Below are 19,959 nucleotides of genomic sequence, written 5' to 3'. Positions count from 1 at the left end.
CAAAGGAGTTGGCAGACTGGCTGTGTAGTGCAGTGGAAGAGATGAACTAACATTACATGCTCATGTAATTATTACTGGAACCACTATGGAATAAAATTGTCATCACTGACATACATAAATATAATCTCTGATGTCTGCCTTCACTCCACTGATCAAAACCCTTGAGGAATCAAGCATATCTTTACCTCTTTGGCTAACTAAAACACAGTTCTGCTGTAATTTGCTAGCTAATTACAGCTGACTCACTGCCTAAGAAAAATCCCCTTTCTTCTGACATAAGAACACTGGGGACATCCAGTGGACAAGAACTTAAAAAGAGAATTGCAGATCTCTGCAGATTAGTGGCATCTTATTCAGGCAACTCTGGTCTGTGAGAAGATGAGAGCTAGCACTAAAAATAACACTTGATTTTTTTTCTTCCCTGAGCTCCCTTATACTTGAAACAGCTATATATAGCAAACTGACTACAAAAAAATTTCTTCTTCTGATTCTGTGTCTTCTGCACTTCCTTTTTACAGAAATCAAATATTTTGGTGTCCTACTGCTGTTTTTGAGCTACAAAACTCAATGAACACCCAAGATGCACTGACCTTTTTTTCTTCTAATTCCATATACACAGATAGCACATTTCTTCACAGATGAAGCAAAATAATCAAGACCTTGTTGTATTCCAGCTTCAGTTCTCGTGAGCAGTTGAAGCAAATTCTTCCACTGTTAACCCAGACACAGGCTAAAAGCAAGAGAGTTTTTTAACCTGTTAACAGATAACAGAGGATATTATGACATCCAAACAGTCTAGTTTGAGAATATGTGAGTGGCTCCAAGTCTCTTTCCTAGTTTTCAAAGGTCTGAGACATGCTAAAAAATAAGTTTTATAGAAAAAGTATAGAGCTAAAAAGTAAAACAGCAAGACTTAAATACAGTGACAACGCAGAGATAGGAAACCAAGTATAAAGGTCTCAGTCATTGGTTTAAAAAGTTACACACTCTGTACCTGTTATGAATAGAAAATTGTATTTTTTTTAGTTTCAGAGTTAAAAAAAGCAAGTCAAACCGGTCAGACTTCTTTAGGTGTGCTGCCAAAGAAAAGCTCTTCGAATACCTGTTAATGGCCGGTGATTAACTGATTGTTTCCCTGATGCTGGCCACTTGCCAAAAAAAAGACACCAGGACAGACCCCTCCGAGGTAAAGAAAATAGGAGTGACATCAGAGCCAGTATGCAAATAAGAAATGCAGTGCACCTTGGGTTTTTACAGTTTTACAGTTTTTACAAGAAAAACCCCTAAAATCACGAGCCAACAAGTGACTTAAGTGACGTCTAAGGATGGGAGCATAGTCCCGTACCTGCTTGGACCTTTTTATTTCTCACCCTAACCTGAAAAGAAACTGATTAAAGAGACCCCCCGGGTTTTTCAACAAACAAACCAAGGACTCCACGACTCTCCCGTGAGGACAGAGTCCCCAGTTCTGTCTGCAGACCAGCGGACAAAACTGCATCATTCTCCTCCTTCGTGCCACGCCTGGGAGCAGCGGCGGCGAGGGCGCAACCCGTCGATTTCTCCCCACCTGAGCTGATTCTTCTTAATAAAGGCATTAAAAAGGAGAAAGATCTCCTGCCCATTTATTTCAGTACCAACCGCACAAAACAATAAACTTCAGAAGGACTTTTCTGGTCCACCTACTGAAGCTACAGCTAATCTTAAAAACATCTACAATAACCAGGTTTGTCAGCTTTCAATAGTTTCTTTATTCTTGTAAGAAGTGTACTGCATATGCACTAGTGGAATATTTTATAGCTCCACATCAAGGTGGATTTAGCTTCTGTACTTCTGTACAGAATAATATTCACATATTAACAAGCCACACCAGAATGTAAGAACGTTTTGCCTTTTAAGAAAGAGCTACCTTTTTGGTGCCCAGCACATAGACACAGAGGTACATTGTTAGTTTATTCACAAATAATCAAGCAACTACTTCAAAGACAAATTACCTGTTCTTGCATACATAGTTAATATGAAAACATTTTCCTGGTGTGGTATTTCCTTCATTCAGTCTTAGTTTGAAAAAGTCCCATATTGATGGAGAAAAGATTAAAAATAATTTCTTTTATGAAGAATTCTGATTCCAGTGAATCTGCGGGTAATTTTCCTTCACATGACTATAGCATCAGCCATATCAGTTAATGAGTAACATGAGATAAATTTTAAGTCAAACAAACAAAAAAAAAGTCAACAAATGGCAGGATATCTGGTGCTAGGAAAATAAAATCTGTTCCTGCTTGCTCTTAATAGCAACACAATAATGCCCCTGCACAAAACACAATAGTTCATTGGCTGGGATAACCAGTAGTTACATTTCAGTTACATTTTTGTTTTCCCACTTCCAGATACATATTTCATTTTTATCTTCCTTCCTTTTTATTCTCTTTTTGCAAGAAGTATGTGACTTTTCAGAGCAAGAACCATCTTCAAAGAATGAGCAAGTTATTACCAAAGGTGCATTTCAAAGTCCAAATCTCAATCACTATTATATTGCTTTTGCAAAAGCAGTTTAACCACATAACTATAATTAATCACTTTCAAGCTACAGATTTATCAAGTAACAAATTCTAGCATGCTTGCCACAGGTTATGTGTAACACAAACTATACACATGGGGAAGAATCTTCACCTATAAAATAATATACTAAAAAACCTGTTCACCCTAGTTCAGTACTTACGTTACAAAATGGAGGAGAAAGGGTGAAAAGACCAGCAAAATGAAGTCAATGACATCCTGCAAATAGCATGAAGTTATAATCATGTTAGGAGATTTACTGAATGTTACATAGACGACTGTCAGAAGCCTACATAGTAAGCTATATGGTAAGCTCATGGATGTATTTAATACGAATTTAGATAGATATATAGATATACACAGACACATTTATACACACATCTTTTTTTTTTTTTTTTTTTTTTACAAAAACCACACACCTATTTATTCCAATCAAGAGCTCTCAAGTTAAGCCCAGGAAAAAATATTTTTTGCTCAGTTTTCTTGTTCTGGCATGCTTGTCAGTTATTGTTCTCCTTTTCCAACCTACCCTCTAAAACACTCATGACAAATGCTGGCTTTCTTCCATGTTGTGGTATTTTAGTTTGCAATGTCACAGTCCTGACCTACATCATAAAAGTTCTTCACTTCTGTGAAGAATACACACAAAGCAAAGACACTTGGTGCATAGGTTATTTGGGGAAAATATTTTTTTTAATCCTCTAATAAAAACAGAAGGTACTTAGAAGCAAAAGTTGGTGAGTTTCCCTTGATAACTGTAAACTAGTAAACAGAGATGAAGTCCTTTCCTTCTTCAAATAACGGGATTTGTTCAGAATTAGTTCAGAAGCAAAGGAAATTAAAGTCAGAATTTGAGTGTTACTAACAGGGGTTAAACCAGACAGCAGAAACCAAGATCTTAAAACTAGATTTTAGTGGACTTTGCACTAGCTCTCTGCACTGTGGTTTAATTTGCCAACCTGAACTGTAAATGCTAGTTACTGCCCCTCTTGATTTAATCTGTGTAACACATGAAAGAGCTTTATTTAACACAAATAAGTGCAAAAATATAGTATATTTGCTCAAAATGTCTCATTTTGCTGCCTCTCAGCTAAAAAAAAAAAATCTTAATTTTGAAAATTGTACACATCTTTTTGAGACTTGTTATAGGTAAAAATGAAATACGCCTAATTCTAATTCTAGTAAAATAAAAATTAATTTATTCATGACAGTCCTGACAGCCGACAATCAAACGGACAGCGCAACACCCCTGGGAGTTAGGCTGGGTGGACGTAGATCTGGCCTCAAGAGCACCAGATCCACCTCGTCCACACTAGCCCTTCCGAGGTAGCCGTTCTTTGTCCTCTTTTATTTTGCCCGCGGCAGAATCCCTTTGTTTCTTTTCAGAGTTCTTCATATTCAAGTTGTGTCCTTTCTTCGGTCCAGGCTGCACAAAGCCTTCGTCCGGGAATTGATTAATGCGCTTCCCCGATTCCCGGAATCTGGTATTCAGGCAGCAGGTGTTGATGGCTCCGGTTATCTCAGATAGGTATTTCGTCCGGGCCATCATCTCTTGGGCGTCACTGGATACATGCCTCCATGAATGCCCATCTCTTGTGCAGCCGAAGTTTCCTTTGCATGTAAATGTCATGGTGTCTCCTTGCCAGCCTGCTGCGGTTTCGTCATCCTGAGAATGGAATTCTTTCCCCCCCTTTCTCTATGTACAGTTGGTTTGGTATATATATTTCATACAGTTATATATTTTATCTGCACGAATTACTAACTATATCATTAACAAGACTTAATTTCTGTTTTCTTTGTATCCCATCTGACCTCTCCAAGCTTTATGAGGCATAGATTACTCAGTGAATACCCTATTAAGTATTCCATATGTATGTATGTTGGTACAATCTGCATGAGAAAACATTCTTCATTTGCAAAGCCAAACAAAACTTGCAATCTTATCAGATATGGAGGGAGCCAGGGAGCAGAGGGATTCTCTGTTCTGCCAACATTTTCCTCTCCCAATGGAACAAACTACCAGCATGGATTGAATTTTCTTGAATGGAAACAAACTATACCAGACCAACTGCATCTCAGAATTCTGGACCTATAACATTAAGTATCGGTCTGGTTTCTCAGGGTTTCAGTCTGCTTCCAACACCTGAATAATAGTGATAAAAGCTTTAGACATTACGGTTCCTATGGTCATAAATGGCACTTCAGTCAACAGTATCTGAAGTTTTAGGGTGAGGAGAGAGGAGTTTTGTCACAACAAACTGAAGATACCGCTGCTTAGCCCACAGATTTCACTGCATCTAGTGTACATCTAAGACCTGGGACAGATCTATGCCCATCAAATAAAGGGATGAAAGAGAAAAGCAATATTTAAACAACAAGCATAGGTTAAAATGGGGGAGAAGTATGCGTTGTTTTCTTTAATACATATTGCAGGAAAGAAAGGAATGGGGTAGAGAAGGCACCAGAAGGCAGCAATGTCAGTCTTCTCTACTCAACATCACAGAAAAATATGAAGGCAGAAGACACATGTCAAACTTAATGGTAAAAAAGCAAAAATCAAAAATTCGTTTGGGGGTCATTCTGGTTTTTTGCTTTATTTCCCTACATTAAATGGTTGAAAAGCATCCATCTACAGGATGACTCTGTATCTCCCTAGGGTAAATTTAATGCTTAATGTATTAAATCATAAGAAGGAAAAATAGCTCTTTGCATCAGGCAATACTAAGATGCAAACAGCAATTTAGCACAGGCCTGATTTCAGTCTGTGACAGAAGGCCTGCAAGAATGATGTCAAAAAGGTAGTGATCTCTCCAGCAGCAGGAAGTTTATAGAAAACATTTGCACTTTCGGAATGCTTTGCTGCTTAGCAAGCCAAAGGAGGCCAAACTAGCCCAGAGAGTTGTGAACCAAGCAGGTCCTTTCCACTTTCCCAGAAAAAGTGGGAAAATGCCATGTTGAAAAGACACGGTCCCCCTCTGTGAGGACCCAATTCACTCATTTTTGAGATTGAGAGCATTTTGTTGGAGGCTGCAAGGAAATACCTGAATTTTACAGCATTATTTCTGACTTTTATGTATTACAATACTGACTTTAACAGCTCTCTAGTAATATTTTAAAAGTCCCTCCTCTCATAACACATTAGAATAAAGTCTTAAACATTTACATTCCAAATATATCTTCCATTTTCCAGCTATTCAGGAAAGAGATAATGCAATTAAATGGTACAGAATGGCATTTAAATACATACTTCATCATCAAAACTAGCTCTCCCAGACTAAGACTGAATTTGCTTTATTATGCTTTAATTGTAGGAAGTATTTTAAATGCTTTCTTCAGCTACACAGAACAAGAAAAGGGAAGCAGCCTTTTAGAAATAATTACTAGTAAAATGCTATTAAATGCTGTATTATCAACAGAAGTAGTAAAAGCGAGTTCTAACAAAGCCTAGACATTTCAGCTAGCTGATAAAAAAAACAGAACTGCTGGGATAAGGCTTCATAATGGATAATACTGTCATTCTGTTTCCACCAAATTGTGGTTTTTCATTATGTCTGTCTCCAGTTTGCAATCCTCTATCAAGCCAGTAAGGCAACTCCTCGCTGTTGGAGGTTAGAATTTTAAAATTTCTCTCTTTTTTTTTGTTTTTGTTTGTTTGTTTGGGGTTTATGTTTTTATGTTTTTATTTTTGTTTCTCTCAGAGAATTTTCTCCTTTGTGTTGCCTAAGGGATGGTAAGTACACCACTTAAGAGACAAAAGATGAGGATGGGAGGAGGAGGAGGAGGGGGAGGGTGCAGTTTGCTGCCATGTCTTAAAAGATTTTGGGTGGGGGATGAGGGGCTGGACTCCATCCTCGCTCTCTCTTGTTCTCTGGATCAGAGGGGAGACGGTCATGGTTTTAGTGTGGGACTGTTGCTGCAGCAAGAATTCACTGCCACCGCGAAGCTCTGTCCATCACAGTTCCTCCTTACCATGGGTGAGCCTTTCTTTGTAACAGCTGCCATTGAAACGGGACCTTTTCAACATCTGATTGCACTGGAAAGGACCCTCACCATCTACTCGGATTCGGATGCCTCAGGAGAAATCCCGGGGCCCTGACCCCCTTCAACCTCCGGACGGAGTGCCTCCCCGCCTCCCCACTGCTTCGGGCCTTTTTTTTTTTTTGCTACATTTTAATCCACGGCCCTGTGTCTGCTGGGACACCCGGCAGCTCCTGCTATGGCTTTAGAATTTTTGCTACACTTTGTTTGTCACTCTGGGTGTGCCTGCCTCTGCTGTTCCAGCCTGCTGTTCTGAGGTTCCTGCTACAGCCCATTTCAGTGTCTGGAGGGGCACCAGGACAGCCTGCCTGTGCAGTTGTAAAGAAAAGCCCCTTTCTATCGCTTCCACTGGCTGAGCGGCCACTACCATGTAGAGAGAGACAGCTGAGCTCACACCACAGCACCCCTTACAGCTGGGGAGGAATCATCACACCTGCCCTGTCCGGCTGGGAGCCACCGGCACCCCTGCCAGCTGTAACCGTAACTACAACAAAGGGAAAAGTGCTTGGCAGCCGAGAGAAGGCTGTTACTGGGTTTCTGGCTCTGTTTGCTGTTGATGCCATTGTGGTTATTTGTTTGCCTCGTTGCACATACATACATACAAACATACATACATATGTGGCTGCATTTCTCTTCACAGAGAAAAGTAAGGCACAACCTCCCAAGGATATTTTCTGGGAATTGCAGCAAGGAACCTCAGAGAAAGAAAAAACAATTCTTATCTCATTTGCTGCACCTGTGTTTGTGCAAAAGTAGAATGCAATATGGAGATTGTTTACCCAATGTGATGGTGTTTTGTTTCCTTGGCTTATCAGGGCCAAGCACGTCTCCAGACTGTTGGTCAGGAGACAATGACAAGATTCTGTTCAGTGAAGTTCAGTGCTTGTGCAGATTCAGTTTAGATGTAGTGTAATACAGTATAGAATAATATAGTATAATAAAGTAATCAGCCTTCTGATATCAATGGAGTCAGATGCATCATTTTTCCCTTCATCGGGGTTGCCTGCTTTTACAATATACATACATACATACCTGCATATATATATATATATATATATATATATATATATATATATATATATATATATATATAACTGTTATTCATTTCCCCATATCTTTGTCTGAAAGCCCTGTCAGTTCAAAGTTATAATAATTTGGAGGGGAGAGGGTCACATTTTTCCATTCCAAGGGAGGTTCCCACCTTCCTTGACAGACACCCGTCCATTCAACCAAGACAATGTACGAGCTGGATCTTACAAAACACAACCAACTACCTGAAACTGCGGAAGAGGTTTTACAGGAACTTCTGTGAGCCAGAGAACTTTGGTAAGAGAGGATCCATGTTCACCCCTGAAAGAATTTTCTACCAAAGTCATTGACATAGAAACCAAGAAAGAAAGGATAAATAAGGGAAACTTTCTATTCCAGTTAGCACTTTGTTTGTCTTTCCTGAAAATTTACACCTGACAAAAGGTGTAAAATTACGAGTTTTGTAAGAATGTATAAAAAGCATGCATGCCATAATAAAACAGGGTTTGAAGCCTTCTGAAAATGGAGTGTTGCTTTGTCTTGTGACCATCTCAACTATGACATGAAACTACATACACTGATGGGTGCAGAAATCACAAGCCTTAAAAAGTAGTCAGAAAGAAAAAAAGACTCATAAAAAAAATTCTGAATTTAAGCTATGTGCTGACTGACTACTTCTCTGAAAATCAGAAAATAAGCTTCTTGTGAGAAATAATTGATTATTGAATTTTATCTTATTTTCATTATTTTTTTAATATTCTGTAACAAATGCTAATAATTTCATTTCAGTTATTCAAAAATCATAAAACATGCCAGTCAGTATCTAGATGTTAGGGTATTATATAGTTTTGGTACTCCATATACTACTCTTTTCAACAGTCAACACCCAAATGGCTGAAAGCTGAAATGAGAGTTTCCTGTTTTAATCATAAGGCACACATATTAAATTGTTCATTTCCAAAACAGGTTCAAAGAATCACAACAGTCTCTAGAATAATTTAAATATCATCATTTCTGGAAACTCTAGTTCTGTGCAGCACCTACCCAAGTAAATCTGCAAACTACCAATGTTATCAACAAACCAGATTCTTTCTTATACGACTGGTAGAATTCCATATTGCAAGTACTATTCTGAGAACCAAAGCTACTGTGCAAAGAGGGAGCAATTACATCACCTGGTCTAAGAAAAAATACATCTTTCCACTAAACTGCTTTGCTTCTACCAATAGACCACCATTATTATAATATTATTACTAGTCATTATTGAATGTATATAGGTGATGAAACCCTTTAAAATGTACTATCTTACTTTAAAATATTACCACTGTGTATTTTATCATCTTATTTCATTAAAAAACCCACAATTCTGCATTTATTCAGCATACCACACTACACAGTGATTTTCAAATGCACATGTACCATTTTTACTCAAAATGGGAAATGCTTAGCCTATTGAAACTTGTATTTACTAGAATTTTCCAAAATTACCTGAAAAGTCTCTAAGTCCTCCACAAAGCGAAGATTCTTCTCTTGAATTTAGTTATACACCTTGGATGCACTGAATCAAACAAATGCTTGCAAACAAGGTAACAACACAGATACTAGGTCTTGATCTTTGGTCTCTAGAAGAGACTATAAAATATGCTGTCGTAATAGATAGTAAGTACTAATCAAAAGTTTAAGTTAAAAGAAGGGAATATTACCCCATAAAAGTGCTGCTGGAAAAATAAAGCCCTCCAAGAGTGCTAGATTTAGACGGAATCTCTAAGTGTCTGTGATTTACACAAATCTAACAGTGGGGAAAGTAAGTCACGTGAGACCACGGAATTACTGATCTCATCTTGTGCAAAAGGAACTTGAAAATTTTCTAAAGTAACAAAAATGTAGTCATGAAACTGAACTGGGGGAATCTACAGTAATCACTGAAAATTAATAATATGTTTATACTTTTATAATCAGATGCCAAACATTTGCCTTTAAATGTCTGTTGCTGTACATATTATATATATTTGTATAGGTGTATGTATACACACATACATGGGGGCTGATATACAGGTGTGCAAGTGACAGAGACTGAAATACTATAGTTGTTGACTTAAACATTTTCATGAAGGACTTTTATAACTGTATTACAAAAGCTGCACAGAATACCACCACACTCTGAATAGGCCTTCAGAGTGAGGCCTGGACCATTCACTGATGAAGGTAAGATAAAACTCAGGAACTGGAGACATTCACAAAGCACAACCTTAGCACCTTTGGGGAGAACACAACAGCTGCAATGCTGATCAGACCCTCCCACCAAAGGGGGTTGGGGGGGAGAGAGATGCAGTGTGCAGACCAGCTCAGCTGAGGGGAAAGCTTATCCAAAGCTGAAGGAGGTGACACGACCCATCAAATCTGGAGACTCCCAGGGGTCTCCAGACCCTGCACCACAGCACCTGAGATGACACAACAGACCTTCAGTGTTGCAAAGGACAATGTCAAACTGGCCCCCTGCAAGTGGGGCAAAGCATGTATTTATCCACAGGATTATGTACTCCTCAGCATGTGTCAGCATGGCATGGGACCCTCACCACCAAGAAGACCAGATGGAAGGGAGCAACAAGGCCACATTGGGACCCTTGGATGGGTGATATGATTCCACCTAACTCCTGTCACTTTCCCCACACCCCCCACAAGTACTTTTTTTTTTCCCTCTTTCTCTTTTCTCTCTTTCTTTCTTTCTTTCTCTTTTCTTTCTTTCTTTTCTTTCTGCCTCTTCTACTATTAAATAAAGTACATCAATTTCTTGGCACCAACATCTAACCTTGTTTGGTTTTAATCCCATTTTTTGGTATATTTTGAACCCCCCAAGTTCTTTCCAGTTTACACACAGAGAGTTAATTTTCTTTGCTTTTCTGGGTTTAAGCCAGATCATAACAGCATGTATACCTTATTCACTCAGATTTTTTTTTTTTCTTTTCTGGCAGAACTGTGTGATTTGTATTTCACCCACTTAACTTGATGTTTTCAACTTAAAACATCTCCTCCTGTGGAAAGAATGAGAAATTCAACCATTGGTGCAAATGTTTCAACTATATTTGGATTTTTTTTTTTAATCAATGGCAAGAATAATACCCCAGCTACCCATCTTATTCTTTATTACCTCATACAGATTTTTTTTACCTCAGTTTTGAAAAAATGTAGATCAACAGCAAGAAGGGAGGCCAAAAAACATGCTTACCTTTTCTTCACATTTCCTGTGGCAGGCATACTTGCAAACTAAAACAAAACAAAAAAAAATAAAAAGAGTAAGTGAATTGTCCCCTCCTTTTCTTTACATCAGCTTTCTGTAAGAGACCTAGCCAAACTCAACTCTATATCTCTAAAAGTATTTACATCAAAACAAAATTAAAAGAAAATATGCGTTTTACCTTTCATCCATTCATGAAAGACGAGTTAATTACAGCACTGTTGTCCGATTTGTGCATTCTATCAGCTAACGATACCACATGTCTGGTTAAACATCATGAGCTGAATATCTTGACACCTTTAAAGCTTCACATATACCGGAAGTGTTACCATTTACATCGCACAGATAGTAAGATGAAATTGCTCCCAGTGTAACCTCTGAATCTTAGTCATATCAGCAGGCCCAGAGATGTAAGAAAAGCAAGTTAACTTCAAAGTCACAGGACAGCAGTACTAGCCAGACTGTAATTTGATTATTAAATTCAGGTTATACAGTGTTGCAAACATTACTTTCAAGAAGTGAGCACTTGATTTCTTTTAATTTACTTCTTCTTAAGAGCAGGAAAGGATGAATTGTACTAGCAATTTTAGATTCAGGAAACAGCATTTAACTTAAAAAGCAGCCAGATGAGCAGTGATGTAACTGTGATGCAAAGCACAATATCTAGAATCTGACACAAGCTGTTTTAAATTTGATTTTCAATATGCACTTCCTCCTTTATTCTGAAATTTGCTTTAATACCATGCAGTGTCTATCCTTTGGGTTACCATCAGGTAAGGTGTATTTTAAATTCAGGGAAAATTTACTTATTTAATCTCCAAGACTAAGCTGCAGAATACAATAGAGGTTTAACTGCAAGATTAACTGGGGCATAACCTCAGACCACTGAAGCTGAAAGCCATGTTTGTATCTCTGTGCTTCCTGACCCAACAGGAAAGATAAAACTACCAAGGTGTAAGGTCAGCAAATTCTCATACTCATTCAAGTGCAACAATTCATGAATGAAAAGCCCTAATGCTCCAATCACTGCTCAGGGGAAAAAAAGTAAGGCTTACTGACACATCTTCTATTCTATCTTGTACATGTGTCCTGGTATAGGGCAGATTTGGGAGAAAATCTCCAAAAGGGGCCCACCAGAAAGCAAACCCACATGGCCCCTCTGCTCAACTGGTTCGGGAAAAATTTAGTCAGAGAGAAGTGGAAAAAACCTGTTTATTTAACAGGAAAAGCACTCCCCAGCACAAAAAAAATTAACAATACCAGATGACGAAACTCATTCGCTGCTCTGAAGAGATGAGAAATTCAGAAAGTCTCTCCTGTGGGTGGTTATTGTGTTATAATTTTCTCCAGCACTGGGAAAGGCTGCTGCCCAGAGCAGGCCCCAGCAGGCCACAAGGTACAAGCTCTCAGTGCTCCCCAGGTCCCAGTTCTTAGCAGGTTCAAACAGTTCCAAGAAAAGGGAAAGAAAACCCTTTTCTAGGAACTGTTTATTTATTCAGCATACCACACAAAACTTTTCTGCCTCAGCTATCTAAACTAACTAAAAAGCAAAAAACTGTTCTGCCTTCTCCGTGCCCAGACAACACAGTTCAGCAGAATGTGGAGGAGTAAGTGCAGGCTGATAAATTCTTCTCCCTTCCTTTGCTTTCAGAGCCAGTCTTGAAGGCACAGGATACAATATCCAGCATGAACAGAACACACGTTTGGGGATACAAGCATCATAATGTCACCCTAGGACAACATGCTATGTTCATTTATTTTCCCCACATATAAGTTAGAAGCAAGTTCTTTGTTCATAGTGCCTTACAGGATCAAGTTTCTTTATTTTCAAAATATATTAACATTCACACAAATACACTATTAGCATTGATAATTATATATACCACCTAAAAACTCTATCAACCTTAAAGCAAATGGAAGACTTTTCATAAATCATGAGGAAAAACTCAATTTTCTTGCATGACAGCATAGGGGATAAATGGCTAAATTCATTAAATTATTTCACATACCAAAACTGTCAGTTTTTTAGAAGAATCCATACTTTACATCAGTATGGTTTATTGGCAATGGAGGCAGGGAGACTGAGAGGTGATCAGAATCTCTTTATTGTGGACTACATATGCTTATGTACTATTCCAGGAAAGCTAGTAATTTTTTACTACAATGATTGGGTTAATCATCACATCAACAAACTTACACATTTTGCAACACCTCTTGCTTGTAGAAGTCTTGATGTAATCTTCTTTCTTGATTCTATCTTCTTGCTCTGATTGTTCTTGCCAAGGTATCCTGATTATCACATCTCTTATGCTAATCAGGTCCAAAGTACAGTGATTAGCTTTAATTTTGAAAAAGGATAAAAAATGCTCTAAAAATATACATATTACTTCTTTATTCTATAAGCTACTTTGAGATTTCCTCCAAAAATAAAGATAACCACAAAAAAAGTACATAATAAAATGGTGAACCTGACAGAAAGGCCTGATATTACAGATAAGGTCTCATCTACTTTATAGGTGCTTAGACCTAGATTCCTGTGAGGCAAGAAGAAATACAAAACAGATTTAATTCCATGACAACTTCCATTATTTTGCTACTGGTTCATGTAAAACCAAATCACAAATATCACCAAAACACAAAGTCTCTATTAAAGTTGTTGATAACTAAATGCAAGCATTGATTTTTTTTTTTTTAAGTTTTCATGTACACGCAAATCAGCTTTTTCTGCACTTGTGTAACACAACAGCTCTTACAGTTTTTTTCTGGAAACAAATCACTCAAGTCAGATGTAAACTTAGTCATCAAGTTGCTGTCAAGGTTAAGTCTTTCAGAAGCTTCAAGAAAAACTGTCCCAAGCTGGCTAGTAGCAAAATAGAGACTAAGCCATATTTAGTCAATTTACTGCACTTCAAAACAGCTCCTAAACAACAGGGAGAAAAAGGGAGTAAGGGTATCAAAATGAAGATGTGTTAACTCCTGCAAGTTACCAATATTGCTGCCAGGGTAAAGAGAGAAGAATAAGCATAGTGAATCATATTTTTTAGACTTAAGCTCCAAAGGTTTTGAAAAATGAAAGTTCTGCTTCTTACATTCTTGTGTGTAAGAAGCGAAAACCACTAGCAATGTATTTACAAAGCAAGAAACTACTGCTGTAAACAAACTGCAGAATGATTTATGCTTTACCAGGAGAAACTTTTCTCTGTCTGGTAAGGGCTCTGCACCTTGACACATTTAAGTATTTAATGGACTTATGTTATGGCAATGTTTCACATGTTCCATCACAATGCACACATAGTGAATATGGCTGGTTTATAAAGACAACCATGCACTTAATCACAGCTTTTATCAAGAGATCCTCTGTGATAGGTTTTTGTGTGTTTGTTTTTAAACCCCACCATGTATGGAAAGGGTAGAAAAAAGAGAATTCAGGAGTACTCTTGGGGTAGAAACTTGCATATTAGTAGAGAATCAAAGAGATGTAACCCAGTTTAACACCTTTCTAATCCCTAACAAAAATTTTTGTTCCAAAAACATACACCAGACAGGCCTGGATATTAATTTTTAACTTCCTGGTGACTAAAAAAACTGGGATATCAAATCAAAGGCCTAGATGTCTGAAAGATGCTTTCTTTCCCTCAGCAACTCCAATTCAACAAAACAGACACATGCTATTAAAGATAGATTTTGACAGTAATAGAAGAGTTCTCGAAAATTCACAACAGAATGTAATCTAAACCAAGCATATAAAAAGATTCATGTAATCAAGACTAAAGTTTTATAGTTCCAGACTTCTCTCTTAAATACCAGCACAGATGGATGTCAGAGGGTAATAGAAATGGTAGAGCCCAGCTATTTTAATATGAAGTCTAGTGATACTGCTACTGACCAACAGCTCACACCTGCAGGAAATATCATGCACAAAATATCAGGACTGTCATTGGCTGTGAAGAAAATGTATTTTCTTTTTGTTAAAATAACTTGATTTGGTTTCTAAAAATGCAAATTATGGTCACCACAACATAATCTCCTTGGGGTAGAGAAGGAGAAGAGGCCATTTTTTGACCAAAATCTCCCAAATGCCTACTGGCTACAGCAAACCGGTCTGGTTGAAATGGCTTTGTGGATGAAATGTTGCTACAAGTGCAGTCTACCAGCTATTTTTATTTCAACAAGTGTTTAATAATGTTGTGATCAGATTATGAGAAAAAAAAAATTCTGCTGACCTGCTCCTACCAACTTTGCAACAATTCAACTCAAGAAAAAAATCAAAAGAAAGCAGCATGAAAATCAGACACACAGAAATTAAGTGCAACATTAAAAATAAATTGGTATGCAATTTTGTGTGAGGCAGTTTTGTGCATTTCTTCTCCCAGCCCACTTTGTGTAGAGGGTGGGATAAGTATAGACTAGCTGGAAATACTAGTCATTAGATGCAAAAATAAACACTTCTATTTTTAAGAAGTTACCAAAGCCACATGCCAAAGATCTCACTACTCTAACAGCCACATTACAGCAACATCTGCTGGTGCATTTCCTGTGCTTCAAATATTATCCTTCATTTTCTTTTGTTCTTTTTCTCATATTCAGCCAACCACTGTCTCCTCATCTGAATATTGCTCCCACTACTTCATGACAGTGCCATTGTTTTTGAAGAGAAGACTGTAGTGGTACTGGTTCGCCAATCTGAGTTTCCCAGTCAATACACCAGTATATGTAGTGGGTTTAATGCTGGTCAAACAGCAGTGTACCCACTAGAAATTATTTACTCATTTCTTGCTGTGAAATATGGATTAGGAGGAGGAGAGTAAAACAGGTTCAAAACTTTAAAGGGTATAAAGAAAACTTTATTAACAGAATTAAAGAAAAATTATAAAAAAATCAGAATAAACCTTCAGAACACTTCTCCCCCCACACCCTCTTTTCTTTCCCACCAACAATGTAAAGAGACAAAACTTGGAATTTTCAATCAGTTTACCACCTCTAAAAATAATCTTTCTTCAGTCCACTCAGGAGAGGAGTCGCTCTTGCCATGCTATGGAGACTTCTCCACAACAAACAATTCTCTCAGCAGTCTTGGCTTCCATGTCACAGCCAATCAGCCACCTGGGTAAGGAAAATCTGTTCGCAGAAACAGTGTGAAAGTCCCTCCCATGTCTTGCTGCTTTCATGGGCCATGTCAACTTACAGGGTACTAATTTTAAGGATGAGCTGTTTTAGCATAAAAACAAAAGTTCTATTATTTTATCTCTGGGAACAAGGTTTTTCTTCTATCTCATCTCTCTCTGTTCAAGCTTCTTATTAGATTAGAGCTTTTCAGCATCCACACACTCCAGCATGAGTGCCCTTTCTTCATGGGCTGCAAGTGAATGCCGCATCCCCCCATGTACTTCACAAATTACAGGCAAAAAACAAAGTCAGATATATCAAAAATTTATGTCTTCACCATAGCCTCATCAAAGAACTTCAGTCCAAGACTAAGGCATCTCCTCAATCCTCTCCCATCTAGAATTTGATTTGCCTCTTTACTGACATCAGTGTCTCACACTGTTTTCCCTACATCTCTTCACCTTTTCCTCTTCCTGATTCGGTAGAGTATTGGTGTTCATAGGTTCATTTGTTCTCAAGCTTTATCAACTGAAACAGTTTTTATAGAGTTTTATAGCACTCAAAGGTTGATCTTATCCAGGCTCTGCATCAGGGAAATTGCTGTGTCTTTCGCTGCTATTGATGTGGTCTCTGCCGACACCGTGCAAACCTTGGCAGCTGTTGGCTTTACTTAGCGCTTTTCCTTCACTCAGAGTGCCAAAACCAAGAAAAGCTGCTGCTGACAGTTTTGTCCTTCTGTCCACAGTATGGCTCACTAAAAGTGGCTAAACAAACAAAGTCCATTATGAGCCATGCTGAGGCAGCCATGGCTGTGTGCCTTTGTCTCAGTCATGCCAATTTCATCTGCACAGTCTCGGCCCTGTGGCCCCTTCCCAGTCCAGGCTGGTGGCAGCCACACAGCCACCCCAGATCCGGCCACTCCTGGCCTCAGGGCTGCAGCCAGCGCCAACCATGGGGCCACTCCTTGTGCTGGTCCCCACTGCATGGTTGCTCCTGGTGCTGATAAAGCTTCTGGCCAGCGTGGCACAGCGGCACCAGTAGAACAAAGGACTAGCGGGCTTCACTGGGAAGGGGCCCAGCCCTGCTGGGAAGAGGCCCCAGCCGCCTGCCAGGATGGGGCCCAGCAGGCTCCTTGGTGAGGGGCTCAAAAGCCCATGCACCATCCCTCATAGGGCAGAAATCTCAGCTGTGCTGTGGGTGAAGCCAACCTGGCCACACAGCACCAGCCCAGCCACGCAGGCGTGGCCCAGCCCTGCTCAACCTGGTCACCCAGGGCCAGGTCAGCCAGCTACCTCCTCAAAAGCCAGAAGCCAAGAAAGCTTTCCCTGATGTTTTTAGTTTTAAAAAGTGCTTTTCCACAGATGCGTATTCACTTCTTTGAAGTGGTTTAACGGGATCTCAGTCTTCAAACCTGGCCAGATGATTGGTTCGTCAAAACTAGCCAGCTCGTTGGCAACACCAGGCTCCCCACAAGTAACCACCTCCCCCAACTGAAAACCAGACTTTCTTAAACCATGACCAGGCTAACAGACAGTTATGGGAAATTTGTGCAGAACATCAGCATTTTGATGGGGGGCAGGGGTGGGGGGGGGCAATGCAGAGTTGTGAATGAACCTTCCCACAGATGAAATATTCCACTAGCTGTTGCCAGCAACAGCTGTGGAAAATCTTTATAAAGAAAAAAATATTTTGGTCCTACAGCTGCAATAGCATGTCCTTTCTTTTCCTTTACTCCCACCTTCTTCCTGTCCTGTAGAAAAATCTTGACAACAAAAGGTTTACAAAGGCAGAACAGTAGTAACAATAAAAATGTTTTAACATTTAAAAAAATACTCACATTGTTAATTTCTCAGATCTTTTTAAGGTACACTTGCCTGTCAATTAATCAACCTTACTCCAGTTTAGAAACAAAGGTAATTTTTAGACCTCCTTCCTCCAGCTAAAAAGATAAACCCATGTTGCAACATTTCATCCACAAAACCTTTCCAACAAGACTGTGGATTACTGTAGACAGCAACTCACATGAAACCCAAAAAATGGCTGGACTGTCTCCGGGTTTTTCTTCTGTCTTCAGCTGCAGACAGTCTAAGATCTCAAGAGCTTGCATGTCTGTGATGGATCTTGAAAATACCTCCTGCATAAATTATGCTAAGAGCAAGGATCAAAGAAAAATAAAAAGAGATCAGCTTAAAATGGGTGATCTCCAAAGTAAGTAAGAAGGCAGATGTTGCTAGATTATGTGGGTAAAACCTTATGGACCTGGAGGTTCTGATTCACAGTTGTTCTTAAAGCTCATACAAAAAATGCAACAAAGACCACCAACAGATGAAAATATAATATGGGCTACGAAAAAGAAATCATCAATATGATATGCTGTGTCCTATAAGGAAGGCAGGAGCTTCTCTTGAAATGGAAAATGCAAACGCCCTCCCTCCAAATTATAATAATTTTGAAATTAAGGGACTCTCCGGTAAAGATATGGGAGTAGGAATAACAGTTCTTTATCAGGAAAAAATAAAAATAAAAATGCAGTAATAAAAAACAACACCAACAGAGTCAGAATATGACCTGACACCCTGTTGGTCAGAGTGTTCGTAGCAGTCCGATTAAATGGTGGCTGCAGTCCTACTGCAGTGACAGATGTGGCTCCGTTGAAGCAGTGATCCTGTAGAAGGGTGTAGTTTTCCTCTGAAGGTCTAGTGGTGCTATAGATGGGCCTGGTCTTCCCCTGGATATCCAGTAAAAAAGGCTGACTGTGGTGTCCCAAATATCAGATTATATTCAGGCAGGAATGCCTGGCTCCTCCCCCTGGGTGGAGCATTTCACAATGGGATGATGGAATTTTATCAGTCATGCAGTGATACTCAATGGCCCATTAACAGGAGGTACTTTCCAGAGGGAGGACTGGTTGTTGAAGAGCAAAGACAACTGCCCCACCTGGTTTTCAGTGGTGGCCCAATTAACAGAAGATAACTGCCCCACCTCTAACAGATGGCAACAGAATACACACCTCTAGCCACATCTTGCATTTCCAACCTAAGACATATGCTTATATAATCAATATGTTACGCTTGTAGCCTGCGTTAGGGTCTTGAAGCTTTCTTCATGTACCAAAACAAACTCTTCAGTATTACAACAATTTTCTTCATCCACCTCTTTAAATAAATTTTATCTTCCTATACATTATTTCTGTCTCCCATTGTAGTTGTTCCCCTGGTCCCGCCCCTTGTTCTGAAGAAAATTAGAAGGGTGAAGTTGTTTTTGAAATGCATCAATATTACTTTGAGGTTCCTCTCCTCTCATAGCATATGAATTTTGTCACATTCACATCATATACTCTAAAGATACTAGCATTTCATTTCAGATTTTCCCATTAGAGCAGATAATTCTGATTTCCAATTGCCCTTAGGAATTTTATGTTCCCTTCAAGTGGGCTAAGCTTATAAAATTGCAGGAATATCAGATGAAATAGCCAATAGTCATTGACTTTGCTGGCAAAAACTGTGGGGTGAGGGATCAAATTTACTTCTTATATAATTATTTATTGGCCATAATAAAGAGAAGTTACAGCTTTTTAAAAAACTTAGAAGCACTAAGGTTAAAAGTAAGCTTTAAATGTTAACTTTAAATTAAATAATCACAGATCAAATTCTTGTATCATTAAGTTGGTGCTTCTGAGGTAAACAAATAGGGAACTCAGGTTCTACAGACAATTTTTTGAAACATCATGTAACAGCTGTGAACAGTAAGTATTCCACAGAGGTCTTTGCCTTGTGTATTTTTTATTTTTAAGTTAGTAGGAACTTACCTCAGATTTTTGCCAAAATTCCTCCCCTCTCCCCGACTTTTTACTAAGGTACAAATATTCCATCAAAGGATGTCAATTTTACTGTCACTCTCAGCTACAGAGTGGCTGTGTTCAGCCAGAATGCTTATGTACCAGTTGTGTAGTGCCTACTGATTACAGTGGCTTCTTTTGTATCTCTATATGCTCC

The 19,959-nt window shown here is 38.8% G+C and overlaps 1 protein-coding gene across 14 annotated transcripts in view; it reads right to left on the bottom strand.

Moving 5' to 3' along the window:
- Positions 1 to 19,959, bottom strand: part of TNS3 (tensin 3) — a 206,930-nt gene that overhangs the window by 146,929 nt on the left and 40,042 nt on the right. For 6 of the 14 annotated variants that reach the window (XM_064421580.1, XM_064421582.1, XM_064421583.1 and 3 more), the window contains one exon: positions 10,850 to 10,887. Coding sequence is in view for 6 of the 14 variants with exons in the window: in XM_064421551.1 (XP_064277621.1) it covers positions 591 to 611 (21 nt within the window). In the remaining 8 variants the exon portion in view is untranslated. Of the gene's footprint in view, positions 1 to 590; positions 755 to 10,557; positions 10,656 to 10,849; positions 10,888 to 13,055; positions 13,169 to 19,959 lie in introns of all 14 variants that reach the window. The other 8 variants (XM_064421562.1, XM_064421571.1, XM_064421551.1 and 5 more) reach the window with 4 other exon arrangements.

This window comes from Passer domesticus, chromosome 1, assembly GCF_036417665.1.
Source record: "Passer domesticus isolate bPasDom1 chromosome 1, bPasDom1.hap1, whole genome shotgun sequence".
NCBI classification, from domain to species: domain Eukaryota; kingdom Metazoa; phylum Chordata; class Aves; order Passeriformes; family Passeridae; genus Passer; species Passer domesticus.
The sequence above is the reverse complement of the archived record's forward strand: the minus strand, read 5'-3'. Positions and strand labels throughout refer to the sequence as shown.